Below are 14367 nucleotides of genomic sequence, written 5' to 3'. Positions count from 1 at the left end.
AAGTAATGTTTAAGCATTAAGCATACCCAGAAGAGATTATTCTGCCAACCTCAAGACTGCCTAGCTAAGAAACACACAAGATCAAAAAGACAAGGAGGCTGTTCTTACGAGCAGCCAAACCCAGGCTTAAGCCTGGGCTTGGCTGCCCATGAGAATCACTGGGATCTGCACAGGTCCCGGCAGTGCTGCAGTGCTAAACGCAGCGCCACAGCCCGGCTCTTAGTTGAGGTTAAGGTCGCAAATGTGCCCTTAACCTTGGCTTTGGGTTTGTGCATCAGCACCAGCTGCTTGCAGCTCACGTGGACACAGAGCCAGGCACGTAGAGTGCCCATCCCCAGGGCAATCCCCCAGTGTACTTTGCTCAGTGTCTGGTGCACTGTGGGATTCATGGCGGCTGGGACTAGGCCCGACCTCTGTTTACCAGTGCTGTCAGGAGCAGTACTGGTTGTGTGATTGTGCCGCTTGTGCAACGCCAGGGCTCGGAACGAATGTATGCGGGAAGGCAGGTTGGACCCTGCCTTCCCACCTGCCCTTCGTGTGAACAGCCCCAAGAAATAATAGATATAAATTCAACAAATGAAGAAAAGGGTTTTACTACTTCAGTGAAAATGGAGGACTATTTGATACTATATGTGTGTGGGGAGAGAGAGAGAGAGAGAGAGAGAGAGAAAACATGGAGGGATAAATTTAGACTGAATCAAAATAAGACAAGAATTATTAATTGTGGAGTCAGAACTCAGGAGACAATTTTGAGCTGTCATTTTTTGACAGTGTTATACTCCACCAGAAAGGAACAGGTACGCAGTCTGGGAGTACTTCAGGATCCAAACCTCTATCTGGTATCTCAAATTGAAGCAGTGGCCAGGGGTGCTTTCTATCAGCTTTGACTGATATGCCAGCTGTGTCCATTTACTGAGATAAATGACCTCAAAATGGTATTGCATACAGTATGCTGTTAACCTCCAGACTTGGCTACTGCAATGCACTCTGTGTGGGGCTGCCTTTGTACATAGTAAAGAAATAGCAATTGATGTAAAATGTGGCAGCCAGGTTGCTCTCCAGGTCATCTGGAAGAGACCATATTACTCCTATATTAAAAAGAACCACACTGGCTAGCAATATGTTTCCCAGCAAAACACCAAGTGCTGGTGCCAAACAGCTTAGGCCCAGGGTATTTAAGAGAATATCTTCTCGTTATGAGCCCTGCCGCCCACTGAGATCACCCAGAGAGGTCCATCTGCAGTTCCCACCACCCTGTCTGGTGGCTATTCAGGGACAGGCCTTCTCTGTTGTAACCCCAAGGCTTTGGAATGTACTCCCTGCTGAAATAAGAGTCTCCTCATCTGACAGCTTTTTAAAAGACTCTCAGGACGCATTTATTCACCCACGCTTTTTAACTTGAATTATGATTTTAAATTTGCTTAATGCTCATTGTAAACTACCCAAAGAAATGAGTTTGGGGCAGTATACAAATATACTAAATTATTAAATAAACAGTTAATGCTTGCAAAGAAGTCTTCAACTTTTTATTCACTACAGTCATGAAATAACTGCCCTACAATGTAAACCCCCCCCCCACACCGCCCCGGTTGAAAATATTAAAGCACAGCAGCAACAATGAAACTGGAAACAAGGGATTAATTGGACTCAAAAAGCTCACCAGGATTTTCCCTCCAACATTTTTTTACTACTGCAGCTCAGCCCTGGAGCACAAAAAAGGCCTTCCCCTTAATACCAAAAAATCACAATCCAATCTCACACAGCTTGGAAATGGGGCTTTCAAATAGACTTCAGCCTTGACACTTTGCAGCTATAAAACCTTATTTGATAAAAACATTTAACGGTTAATTATTCAAATGAAACTGAATTTTTTCAAAAACTTTATATCTGAAGCACTTCTTAATCTATTTTCAAATAAATGGCAGAAAACTATTTCAAACATATGCATTGCATATTTGGGTGGGCTGGGATTTTTCCAGCCCTGATCCATGTTTATCAGCATTTTACCTCAGTGTTCATTTTATGTTGATCTTTTAACATTGCAACAAAGCTGAGAGGAGGGAGAGAGCTTCAAATTAAGCAACAATTTATTTTACTTTCCCTTGTTCTAGAAAAATATCCCTTCACTGAGAATTTTGCTATGAATTTTGAAGTCCAAACTAGAGAGGCCTGTGGGTGGAGAGTTGTGTGCTATCAGACAGGAAGGCTTTTCTCACGAGCAGCCTAACCCAGGCTAGGGCAGCCAAACCTGGGTTAGGCTGCTCATGTGCAGCGCTGCCATCTTCATGGATCCCAGCACTGCCCACCCACCTAACCCCAATTTGCAGCGTGGTCTCTGCTTCCCACCAACCTTGAGGAATTGTCTGGGCGGAAGTTAAGTTTAGCACTGCCTTCCCTGCCCCCTACCGCTCTGTCATCGTGTGAATACCCTTAGGGTGTGGCTGCTACAGTAGTAAGTTGTTGTAACCTCCTGCTGCCAACAATCTCTTCTGACAAGGGTCTACAACTCATAAGATTCTAAGATGTATCTTGCTGGATCAGACCCAAGATCCTTGTGGTGATCTTGTGGTAGAATTTCCCCCTTTGCTAAGCAGGGTCCACCCTAGCTTGCATTTGAATGAGAGACTACATGTGAGCACAGTAAGATATTCCCTTTAGGAGGTGGAGCTGCTCTGGGAAGAGCACCTGCATGCTTGGATGCAGAAAGTTCCAAGTTCCCTTTTTGGCATCTCCAAGATAGGATTGAGAGAGACTCCTGCCTACAACCTTGAAGAAGCTGCTGCCAGTCTGTGTGGACAATACTGAGCAGGATGGACCAATGGTCTGGCTCAGTATAAGGCAGCTTCTTATGTTCCTATGTCCATCGAGTTCATCAGCTTGTTTCTCACAGTGACAAACAAGGTGCTTCTGGGAAGCCCAGAAGTACGGCATGATGGTGACAGCCCTCCCCTTGCTGTTTTCTCCCAGCAACAACAATGCCTGTGAACATGGAGATTTCATTTTGCTGTCATGGTTGGTAGCTGCTGACAGACCCATCGTTGCTGCATTTGTCCAATCCTCCTTTAAAACCTTCCAGGTCAGACTACCACATCTTGCAGCAGTGAATTTCAAACATTATAAATGGAATCTCTCTATATAGTTCTTAGTATAAGATTCTAGATTGTACCCATTGCTAATCCCATGCGTGGCAGCTCTCGCGAGTGTTTGCGAGCGAACTGCCGGGAGGGACAGATGAAAGTGTGGTGGACAGGCGTGTGGGTGGAGGGGGGGGGGGAGAAAATGGTTGTGGGTGGGGGAAAGAAAACGACGATGGTGGCGGGAGGGTGAGAAAGCGGTGGGAGCTGAGAATGAGAGGAGAGCTGGGGAGGGGGGGAAGGAGAGCAGAGAATTAAGAGGTGCAGATGCTCTGTGCCCAGGCCAGCTAATTTATAGTATTCCCACTGTCCCTGGGCACTCTGAATTGGAGAAACCTTTGACCCCTGGGTTGCCCAGTTACAGTAGATTTATTTTTCTAGGCCTCCATTCTTTTTCAGAACTGGGTACAGAGCTCAGTTCCCCATTACTCTCCTTTTATTAGACCAGTTTAAGCATGCCAAGGAGGCTGATGTTTCCAGGCTGTCCTGAGCTCTGTCTCTTATGAGAGAAGATGCATCCCTCTTTCATTCCCTTATTCCAAATAAGCCTTGGGCTTTAAACTGTCTGGTTCAAGCTGACCATCTCCTCCCAGCTTCAGCTGACCCTGTTCAGCCTCCCCTTTTCACAGGCTATTCTTAGGAAGGAATATACTCTGAGATCCGCAAGTAATTCTCCTCAGCTAGGATATAAGCTGGCCACCAGCCCATTAACTCTCACAGGACTAGGTCATCCTGCCACAATATCATATAATGCATTGATAGCATGCATGGTTTCCAACTCTCATAGCTTAAAGCAGCAGCTGCTGAAAATCTTGACATTTAAAGAAATGATAGCTTTAAATTTGGATTCCAAGTATCAAGTTTTCAAAGTGTGTCAACACTATATATTAATTATTTCAGCTTTTGTGATTTCAAGCCAATACAGGAATAGAGCAACTTCTTGTTTTGTTTGTTTGTTGTTGTTGTTGGGGGGGGGGGGATATTAAGTCAATGAGGTCATTCACACTATCAAAAACTGTGTCATACCTGGGTTTGGGAGCTGTGTGTACTCCCAATTTTCGGTTGTTTGGAAGCAAGGTAGGAGGAAAACCTGGGCAGCTTTAACTCCTACCTTGCTTCCACACAATCACTTCTACCCAGGTTTTCCTCTTACCTTGCTTCCACACAGCTGAAAACTGGGGACACATACAGCTCCCAATCCCAGGTAGAATGCAGTTTTTAATTGTGTAAATGATCTCAATACTGTACAAATTATTGTGTGTTAACTCTTTGTCCATATTCACGTCAAAATGCTACTTTTGCTTTAATCACAGTCAAGTTCCACAAAAGTCAAAGGTAGGCTTTCTCAAACTGGGTGGCAGAAACTAGCAGATGGTCTGCAAATAAATCTAAGTCTTATTGGTAAAATGCCTACGTAAGGCTATAAACAGTCATACTTCAGGGTTTGTGTTATGGACTGCAACCTTACTGGTATCTCCTCCTGCTTATGTACCGAGTAACCTTAAAGCAGAGCTGAATGGCACAAGGAGAGGGGTATGCAGGAACCAGCAGGAAGTGGACATGAAGTTGCACAGAGGCTGCAGGAGCTAGACAGATATAATGTATTGGAACAGAAGATGTACAGAGTTTATAAGGAGTGTGCAATGTCAAAAGCTTCAGAAGAAGTAGTTAATGAGAAATATTACAAAGCATTAGTTGCATATGTGTTTCATATTTCCCCCATGACAGCTTCCTGTTATCGACACCAATTTAAAAGGAATGCCCAAACCAGGCATAAAGCAAGATTAAATGTTGCATTATTTTCACCTACATAGATTATTAATAACTATGAAGGAAATGAATGCTGTTATTGTAAAACAATGAATGTTACAGGCATAGCCACTTCAGAACAAATCTTAAATTATATACGTGTCACCTAGCATGGAGCCAAAATCCACTTAGAATGCAACGTTACTTCATGGTTTATAGACAAACTTGAAGCTTGTGAATTGTAGTAAGAACTCAATCCTAGTAATGCAAAGTGAATAAAGCAAGACAGTGTGCGCCTCAAATTGTGTGAGCCTTCTTTAAAGTTACAAACTGAGATACGAGACCTTCTCCTACTCCAAATATAACTAATACAGTACAGCTTGTCTGAAAGGCTTTACTTGTCTCAACACAGGGAGACAGAAGCACCACAACATGTTTCAACAACTGCTCAGAGTGGGATTCCAGGGAGGCAGAAAAATCACAATAAACAAGAAGGGAATCTCCCAAAGAATCACCTTTAACATATTACAGCAATTTAACAAATAGAGAATACTTGAATTGCACCTGCTCTTAGCCCAATCAAGACATACTATGAGCCCTTTCTCGCAATCCACAAGAAGGGCTTAAAAGGGTGAGGGGATGAAGCCTCAAAAAGCTTACTACCCCCCCCCCCGCCCCCAGAAATCCTCTCCTTGTTGCTTGGAGGGCAGATCACCCACCCAGACTATTGCTGGCTTCTGCTGGCAGCAGGGAGGTTTGGAGGCCAGAAGGCCCTTGGCTGGGCTTCCCTACCCCGGTTTTGCCTACACCTGAGAAGAGTCTCATTGTCTGATGTGTGTGCGCGCACACACAAAGGATTGTGTCCTTCCCTAACAATTATATATGTTTAATATATGGCTTTCACTGTCTCAGTCCATTGGTCCTGACTGCTGCCCAAAGCAAAACCAAAAACTCACCCAGTGCTATCTATTGCACATAACTTATGGCTCTATCCTCAGTTTTTCAGTTGATACTTATTCTCCTGCAACACATGTGTACACCAAGAGCCGTTATGGGTAAACATGGCTTGGTTTCACCAGTTTCAAGAGGTCTCTGAACTTGCTCTTCAGAGTGGAAACTGGCCAGATAGTTTACAAAAATGATTCCAATAAGCAGAAAGAACTTCCATTTGATTGAGCCTGACAATTAAAATCAACACACTGCATTGCTCTAAGGTGCCAGGCTTTGTATCAGCTCAGGGAGGAGAGCTGGTCTTGTGGTTGCAAGCATGAATTGTCCCCTTTGCTAAGCAGGGTTCACCATGGTTTGCAATTGAATGGGAGATGTGTGAGCACTGTAAGATATTCCCCTCAGGGGATGGGGTCACTCTGGGAAGAGCATGTGCATGCTTGCATGCAGAAGGTTCAAAGTTCCATCCCTGGCATCTCCAAGATAGGGCGGAGAGAGACTCCTGCCTGTAACCTTGGAGACACCACTATCAGTCTGTGTAAACCAGGCCTGCTCAATTTTGCGCGTGCGCACACACACACACACACACACACACACACACACACACACACACACACACACACCAGGATGTTTCAATACTGAGCTAGATGGATCAATGGTATAGCAGCTTTCTATGTTCCTCTGTGTTGTCATTTATCCATGGTAAGAAATACATGCAAAATTAAGTAAACTCATAAATTTTTTTTTTTTTAAAAAGGCTTTCTTTATATTCATCATCCCACATACAAACTGATGTGAGGATAATCCTTTTAGCTTCAAAAAACATACAGCACTGAAAATGAATTAAACTGACAAATTGATACTAAACAAAATTTTCAACTTTGAATAATGCTGGGTGAGACGTGGAAAAGTAAGCCTGTTTATATAAGTGCATTTAAATCTATTTGTCATGAAGCCAGAGAGAGGCAATGTCTCAAACACCACTCAAATATCAAAACTAAATTCCATTTTTGATATGCCCACCACATGTCAACATATTGATCTAATCAGTGGCCTGGTTCAGATTCCACAAGGAATAAGGACTAAACTTGGTTTCAACAGACATCACTAAATCTCAGACTTGTGTACTTTTCCTTTTATGCACAAGGGAAGGATTTGTATTTTTGATCCTGATTTAAAACAAGCCAGGATTTGCTATAATGTCCAAAAGCATGTGTTGTAACTAGAGTATGAAAACAAAACACGATATGAAGTTGGAATCCCAGCTTATTTTCAAACTCTGGTGAGAGCAAGCCAGGACTAGTGGATTCAGATGTCATGGTGAAACCTGGATTGTTTTAAACCAGGATTGGAATCTTCCACCCCTTGCACACAAAAAGGATAGGGAAATGAGTGAACCAAAGGTTTGGGGACACAGTGCACAACCAAAGTTTAATTCTAGCTCTGTGTGTCAGCAACCAGGCCACTGATTACAAGTCATTTTTAAATAACTTCAATTTTAAGGCTTTCCAAGTTTGTATATAATAAATTATGTTTTTTCTCTTTTGTTTCAACCAGCCAACAGGTTCCTACTTTAACTTTTCTTATTTATCACATTTATATCCTGCCTTCCCTTCCAGGGAGACTCCCAGAGAGTGAGTTTTGGTTGGTACATAAATATGCTAGCTAAATAGATAGATAAATCAATAAAGGAGATCAGGTCAACATGTATGGACAGAATTCTCAAATGTAGTATGGCAAGTAGAGGTCAGGAATAAATCTGGTGAACGCTAGCTACAGAATTAGCATGTTTTTATCATTTCATCAGTTACTAATATTTATTTTTAGATTTCTGAAGAACTGAGTCCCACTTCTGCACGGTTTATACATATTTTCTAAGTAAACATGCTTTTAAAATAGAGAAAAGAATGAAGTCTTCCACTCAAATTTACCTCTATGTTCTGAATGAGAGAACGGAAAAATTCCGAGTTAGAAGCTAACTATTTAACAGAGCACCTGAACAAGCCATCTGCATACAATGCACTTTTTAATATAAATCTCTTACCTGTTGGGGTCTGAGTCTTACTGGGGTGATGATGTCCACCTGCTCCTGGCTGTGGAGGAGGGCTTGCTCCTGCTTGTCCAGTACCTTGTGATGGGCTCGTGCTGATCAGAGTTCCAGTAGGCAGAGGCTGGCCTCTCTTTAAGAGCTGCTTCTGTTCTTGTTGGCGGAAGCGTGGAGGCACCTCACGAGGCAGGTATCGGGATGCAGCTGGCTGCTGCCCATTGGCAGATGCACGCTTGCCATTGCTATTGTTAGTAATAGTGCTGGTGGAAGTACTGGTACTGGTACTGGCAGGTTGGGGCTGGCTTAAACTGGTCTTAATAGGTTCTGGCACTGTGGAGAATGAAATAAAAAATAATTTATTAACAAGAAGAGTTGGGGGCATTTCATTGCTAAAGACAGAAAAATGGCAATTTGATCTCAGTTGCGTTCCTTTTGCTGGGGTTGCGGGGGGACCACCCTTGTACACTAATGTAAGTAGCAAGGAAGTGATCACCATATTTTTGCATATAGTCCCCGCCCACGGCAGGAGCCTGCACCTGCCTAAAGCCCCCAGTTCAGTAGCTTCCCTGTTATAAGTCAATTGGAAGGTCCACACCCAGTTGCTCCCCTGCACTCTTCTGCTAGTGACTGTAAACTCTATTGCCCGCACTTGCGGCTTGCCAAGAAGAAAACTGGCAAGAAGGCTGCTGCTTCCTATGGAGGGAAGATGGGTGAGAGAGTATTTCAGTTGCCTCTTCGCGCCTGTGTGATCCAGGCATCCTCTAAAAATGCTTCCATTTCCCCCCAAGGAAAAGTGCTTGACAGCCAGGAACAGTCTCTGTGAATGTCTTGCCAGAAAGCCCACACCTCTTTGAGTCCACACACCCTACTCTTCCATTTGCAAAAAAATTGATAACACACAGGTTCTTGGTGAAAAGATATGGTATTCCCAAAGCTTATAATATAGGAAATCGGCACATAACATTCAACAGCAATTCATTTCTCTAAAAACTATCTGTTGAAAACACTGACTATAGCACAACTTTAAAACAAGTTGTTCTATTAAGAACTAATCAGTGTTTCCTCTAAGGCATGCACACACGCACATTCTCAAAGGTTTTTTTTAATGTCTGCTCAGTTAATTTTAGATCCTGCTCAGGTTGAATCAAGAAGGCCCCATTCTGAATGCACATGAGCACACACTGCCTTGACATTGCCACCCAGAACAAAACTCATTCTGTGCACAGATGAAAAAAATTAGAGGGAACACTGGAACTAATCTGCCTACTTTGTTTTCACTATCCTTACAACTGGACTAAATTTGGTCCAAATCGGTTAGGCAGTTCACATGCGCCTCAAACCTTCATACATCCACCATTTTGAACTGGGGTGGATGACTTCATCACAAACCATGCGTTTGAAGTATCCCTATGTGTCCCTACACCTGTAGCAAATTTAGTGCAGATCGGTTTTCACTTGTACCTCAAACATTCTTGTATCCGCCAGCTTGAATCAGGGTGGATGATATCATTACAAAACTATACCCTTGAGCTGTTCCTATGTGTCCCTACATCTGTAGCAAATTTCATTCAAATTGGTTAGGCAGTTAAGTTAGTCCAATTGCGCCTCAAATGTTCACGTGTCCACCATCTTGAATTGGGGTGGATGACATAATCTATAATCACAAACTGTGCCCTTGAGGTGTCCCTGTGTGTCATTCACTACAACTGTACCAAATTTGGTTCAACTCAGTTAGGTGGTCAGTTAGGCATGCTCTTTGATTCAAGCTTCACCCTGATATCTCAGGTGGAGGCTACGGCCAGGAGTGCATCCTATCGATTTCGGCTAATTTGACAGCTGCATCCATTCCTTGAAAAGAATGATCTCAAAATAGTGGTGCGTCAGCTGGTAACCTCCAGGCTTGACAACTGCAGTGCGCTCTATGTGGGGCTGCTTGTGTACATAGTTTGGAAACTTCAGTTAGTTCAAAATGCGGCAGCCAGACTCGTCTCTGGGGTAACCTGGAGAGACCATATTATGACTGTTTTAAAACACTTGCACTGGCTGCCGATACGTTTCCAGGCAAAATACAAAGTGCTAGTTTATTAGCTTTAAAGCCCTGACCGGCTTGGGTCTGGGCTACCTTAGAGAGTGCCTTCTTCTGTAGCTGCTCCTACAGCACGTTGAGGTCATCTGGAGAGATCCATCTCCAGTTAGCACTGGTACGTCTGGTGGTGACTCAGAACCGAGCCTTCTCTGTAGCTGCTCCTGGCCTATAAAATGTACTCCCAGCAGATATCCGTAATTTAGGCTTGTTGTTGGCCTTTAAGAGAGTCCTAACAACTTACTTGTTTGGCCTGGCCTTCTAATGTTTTTAAACAAGTATTTTAAATTTAATTGGTTTCAAATGTCTCTGAATTGTTTTAAAATTGTTTTTATATTGTTTTAAGCAGTGTATTTTTAAATGGTGTTTTTATGTTTTTTTAAATTTGTTGCGCCTCCCAGAGCCTTTGGATGGGGCAGTCTAGAAATGAAATGAAATAAAATAAATAAGGCGTAATTGCCTCCAATAATATCTAGCTATATTTGTTTATTATTGATTCACAACATTTTGTACCCTTCCTTATAATCCCTAAGGACTCCCAAGAGAGCTTACATGTAGATTTAAATAATGTACAAAAGCAGCATCAAACTTTAACGTGCCTCAAAGCCTTCATAAATAACCAAGTCTTCACTGGTCACCAAAAGGCACAGTGGTTGAGCCAGGAGGATGTCCCTCAGGAGGGCCGTGTGATACATAATTGTAATGCCATGGCCAAAAAGGCTCTGCCTCATGTGCACACCTGCCTAACTTCTGAGAGTGGGGGAACACTAAGCAGAGACTCAGATGCTGACCTAACCTCAGTACAGGGGTAAGTATATTTTATGTACAGAATAGAATATCAGTTTCACCTTTTAATTTGCATTACTGAAATTAATGGACTTTTGCACAATATTCTAATTTTCCGAGTTTCACCTGTATTTATTACATTTCTATACCACCAAAAACAAATGTCTCCTGGCAGTTTACAGAAATATATGGGAGACGCTGGCCCCTGACCATTTAAGTCAAAATGAGAACTTCTGAATTGAGCTCTAAAATGCATCAGTAACTAATGCAGCTGGAATAAAATCAGAGTTATATCCTTTGTGCAATGAGATCCAGTTAGAAATCTGGCTGCTCAGGGACATAGCGAGACCTCTGGGGGCTAGGGGACAAAATCTTCTTTTGGGAACCTCCCCACTGCGTGCGAAGTGCCCCCAGCCCCCTAAGCTACGCCCCCTGCATCTAATGTCAGACGCAGGGAGGCAGGACAACAAATTGCCCCTGCCCTGCCCCACCACTATGTGTCTTGGCCACGGGTGGTGGTGAGCTAAGCGGCAGCAGCTGTGGCCAGTCGGCCAGCTTCTCCATCAGCCTCTCCGTCCAAAGTGCAGGCCTGTGCAGTTTGATATGGATTGCATGCCCATGACAAGCACCCACTACCAACCCCGCTGGCCAACACAAATAGCGGTGGCAGGGCAGGAACAGCAGGTGCACATTTTGGCTGGAGAGGCCGGCAGAGAAACTGGCCAGCCAGTGTCCTCCGCCACAAAGCTCACCCCCTACCCCCAGAGGCCAACACAAATAGCAGTGGCGGCGGCGGGAACAGGGGTGGCCTGCTTAGAGGCTTCTTTGGGGGGCCCTGACCCTCTGGGCCAAGGGACATTTGTCCCTGTTTGTCCAATAGGCACTACACCCATGTGGCTGCTGCATTTTGAACCAGCTGGAGTTTCTGAGACTTTTCAAGTAGAGTGCACCACGGATAATGAAACTGTGAATAACGAGACCTTGAGTCTATGGGAATTGGGGAGTTAGGTTCCTTGAGCCTTAAAAAAGTCTTAAAAAGCAGAAATAAAGGGAATAAAGTACAGAATTCCAAAAATTCTTGGAGGCAATTAAAAAACCCTCAAAGAGCCACAAAATGGCTCCGAGCTGCAAAATGGTGGCTGGAAATTTCACCGGAAGTCATTTCTAGCCACCCAGGACTGATGGATAGGCAAATTTTGCCTGTTTTTAAAACTGCATAACAAGGTAGGGTCTGACTTGAACCAGATTTGAACCCGTGGGTGCTGGGCCCATGGATAATGAGGGTCACCTGTAGTCTGCTTATAAGTAGTTACAAATGGAGATGGCATTCCTCCATTCCTTACTTCTCTGAACTATTACAGAATAAAAATGAGCCTAAGTATTCTACAAAATTCACATCAACCCTTGGTGTTTTACATTCTTTTCAACTTCATTTGTAAAGCTCAAAGTCAATGTGCTACACTATATATACAGTACGTTTAACACAGTCCAGGAATGTATACTCTGGGAATATAGATGAAACACTGACTTTGTTTAAAATCTCTGCAGCTGCTTGAAACTATTTCCTGGGTTTTTAATTGGAATGAAACCAGAGCCAGATCCCCACTGAGGTAACTTTATCCAAGAACAATGAAGTATCAAACAGAAAAACGCTTGTATTATTTTCCCCCATGTATCTCACAAAGGTTAATATACAGAAATTGATGAAATCAAAGAGATATTGATGGGAAAATGTAACATCACTGTTTTATCCACAAATATGAAATTAATCTGCTGATGCAGCAATATGAGCTGCAAGGCTTATGCTTTTGGAAAGTTTTAAACACAGTACTGTAATATGCTCTCATTAAAAACAGAGCATGGGTGTGCTAAAAGCAGTTTTTGGGAAAATTAGCTAGCTTACTACTTTCATTACATTACCAAAGAAAAACATTTTGATTCATTTAAATACAATGCTTTAAGACATCTTCACATACTCTTCATACCTAATCTGAATTATTGGAAATTAACATCTATTTTTAAATAGTTACAACTAGAAAAATTGCCCACAGATCTTCTATATATTTAATTCTCTTATGGCTGACTGAACAGAGAACTGCGTCGGGATGCCTGTTGGAACTCTTGCGAGGTCCTGCGAGAGTTTCAACCATTGCCTTGGGAAGGAAGGAGGGAGGCACGCGGGAGAGTGAAAGTTCCGCCATTGGCAAAGCCCTGGTGCCCACTGCAGCCTGGGGCGGGAGGCTAGAGTGGGAGGGGAACGGGAAACGGGCGTTCCGGAGCTGTGCCGCCACAGCCGTGGGAGGCGGGAATGGCAGGGAAATGGGTGGCAGGGCTTCCTGTTCGCCACCCAGGAGGAGGGGAAGTGGCGGGGCCCTTTTCGGCTGCCCGCCACCGGGTGAGCAGCAGCTGCAGTGTCGGTGGTGGGAAACAGCCTAAAATGGCTGCCTGGTAAGGAGGACCTGTGTTTTTGGACGCAGGGAAAAGCGGCACTGGCTAGGGGCGGCTGGTGGGGAAGAGGGAGACACTACAATCAGCGGGGGGGGGGGAGGAAAAGCAGCAGTAAGAAAACACCAAAACATAAGATGGGGTGGGGGGCAAGAGAGACGGGCAGGAGGCGGGGTGAGGGAGGACAATTTATTTGATATAAATCAAATAAATAAATAAGAAATAAATAAGAAGAGAGACTGGGGCAGGAAGCACAGGGGAGGGAGGGCAAGAAGACAGATTGGGGCAGGAGGCAGGGCAAGGGGGCAGGAAGAGAGACTGGGGCATGAGGCGGGTGAGGGAGCGCAAGAAGAGAGACTGGGGCAGGAGGCGGGGGACAGGAAGAGAAACTGGGGCAGGGAGAGGGAGGGCACGAAGGAGGGAGACTGGGGCAGGAGATGGTGGGAAGGAGGACAGGAAGAAAGACTGGGACAGGTAGCGGGGGGGAGGGACTGCAAGAAGAGAGACTGGGGCAGGAGGCAGGGGGGAGTGTATTCCAAGCGCACCCAAACTCCTAGCGCACAGATTATCTGTGTGGGTTCAGCTAGTTGTAATCTAAAAAGCTCATGCCACACTTAATACATAACTTTACTGTACTGCCTCCTCAACTTCTGTGCAACACAGGTTTTTAACATTATTTTCAACCTGTACAGAAACTCCTAATATGATTGAGAGAAGTATGTGCTCCTGATAGCTAGACTCTCAAGCTGCATATTCTAACAGAAACACACTGAGGCTGCAAAAGTCCATATGGATTAAGCAGCTGAAGCTGAACCTCCCCAGCCTATGTGCTTTGTGGACTACACTATCTGCATTTGTTAACCAGCCATAGGGAGTTGCTTCCTGGATGGGATGGATGGAGAGACACCACAACCCAAATATATTGCGTATCAACAACTGTTTGCTGCAAATATGCCACATGTTTTCAGCCTCTCTCTCTCCCTTTCTCTCCTCTAAAAAACAGCAAGATGAACTGAGCTCGTACGAATGTGCTGGAAGAGAAATGTTAATATGCTGCCTTAAACTAACACCCCAAGGTTTAAAAGAATCAATTCATACTTAAGTCCCCCACCCTTGTTTAATACCCTTCAACGGATTTTTAAAAGTTAGTAAAAATTTCAAACCCTCTAACTAAA

General features: G+C 44.0%; 1 protein-coding gene across 10 annotated transcripts in view; it reads right to left on the bottom strand.

Annotated features, from left to right (window-relative positions):
* Nucleotides 1–14367, bottom strand: part of TNRC6C (trinucleotide repeat containing adaptor 6C) — an 814117-nt gene that overhangs the window by 102524 nt on the left and 697226 nt on the right. For all 10 annotated transcript variants that reach the window (XM_053303814.1, XM_053303817.1, XM_053303815.1 and 7 more), the window contains one exon: nucleotides 7876–8208. In XM_053303814.1, the coding sequence (XP_053159789.1) occupies nucleotides 7876–8208 (333 nt within the window). The remainder of the gene's footprint in view (nucleotides 1–7875; nucleotides 8209–14367) is intronic.

Source organism: Hemicordylus capensis, chromosome 2 (genome assembly GCF_027244095.1).
Source record: "Hemicordylus capensis ecotype Gifberg chromosome 2, rHemCap1.1.pri, whole genome shotgun sequence".
NCBI classification, from domain to species: Eukaryota; Metazoa; Chordata; class Lepidosauria; order Squamata; family Cordylidae; genus Hemicordylus; species Hemicordylus capensis.
Note: the sequence above shows the minus strand (reverse complement) of the source record. Positions and strands in the feature narration are given on the sequence as shown.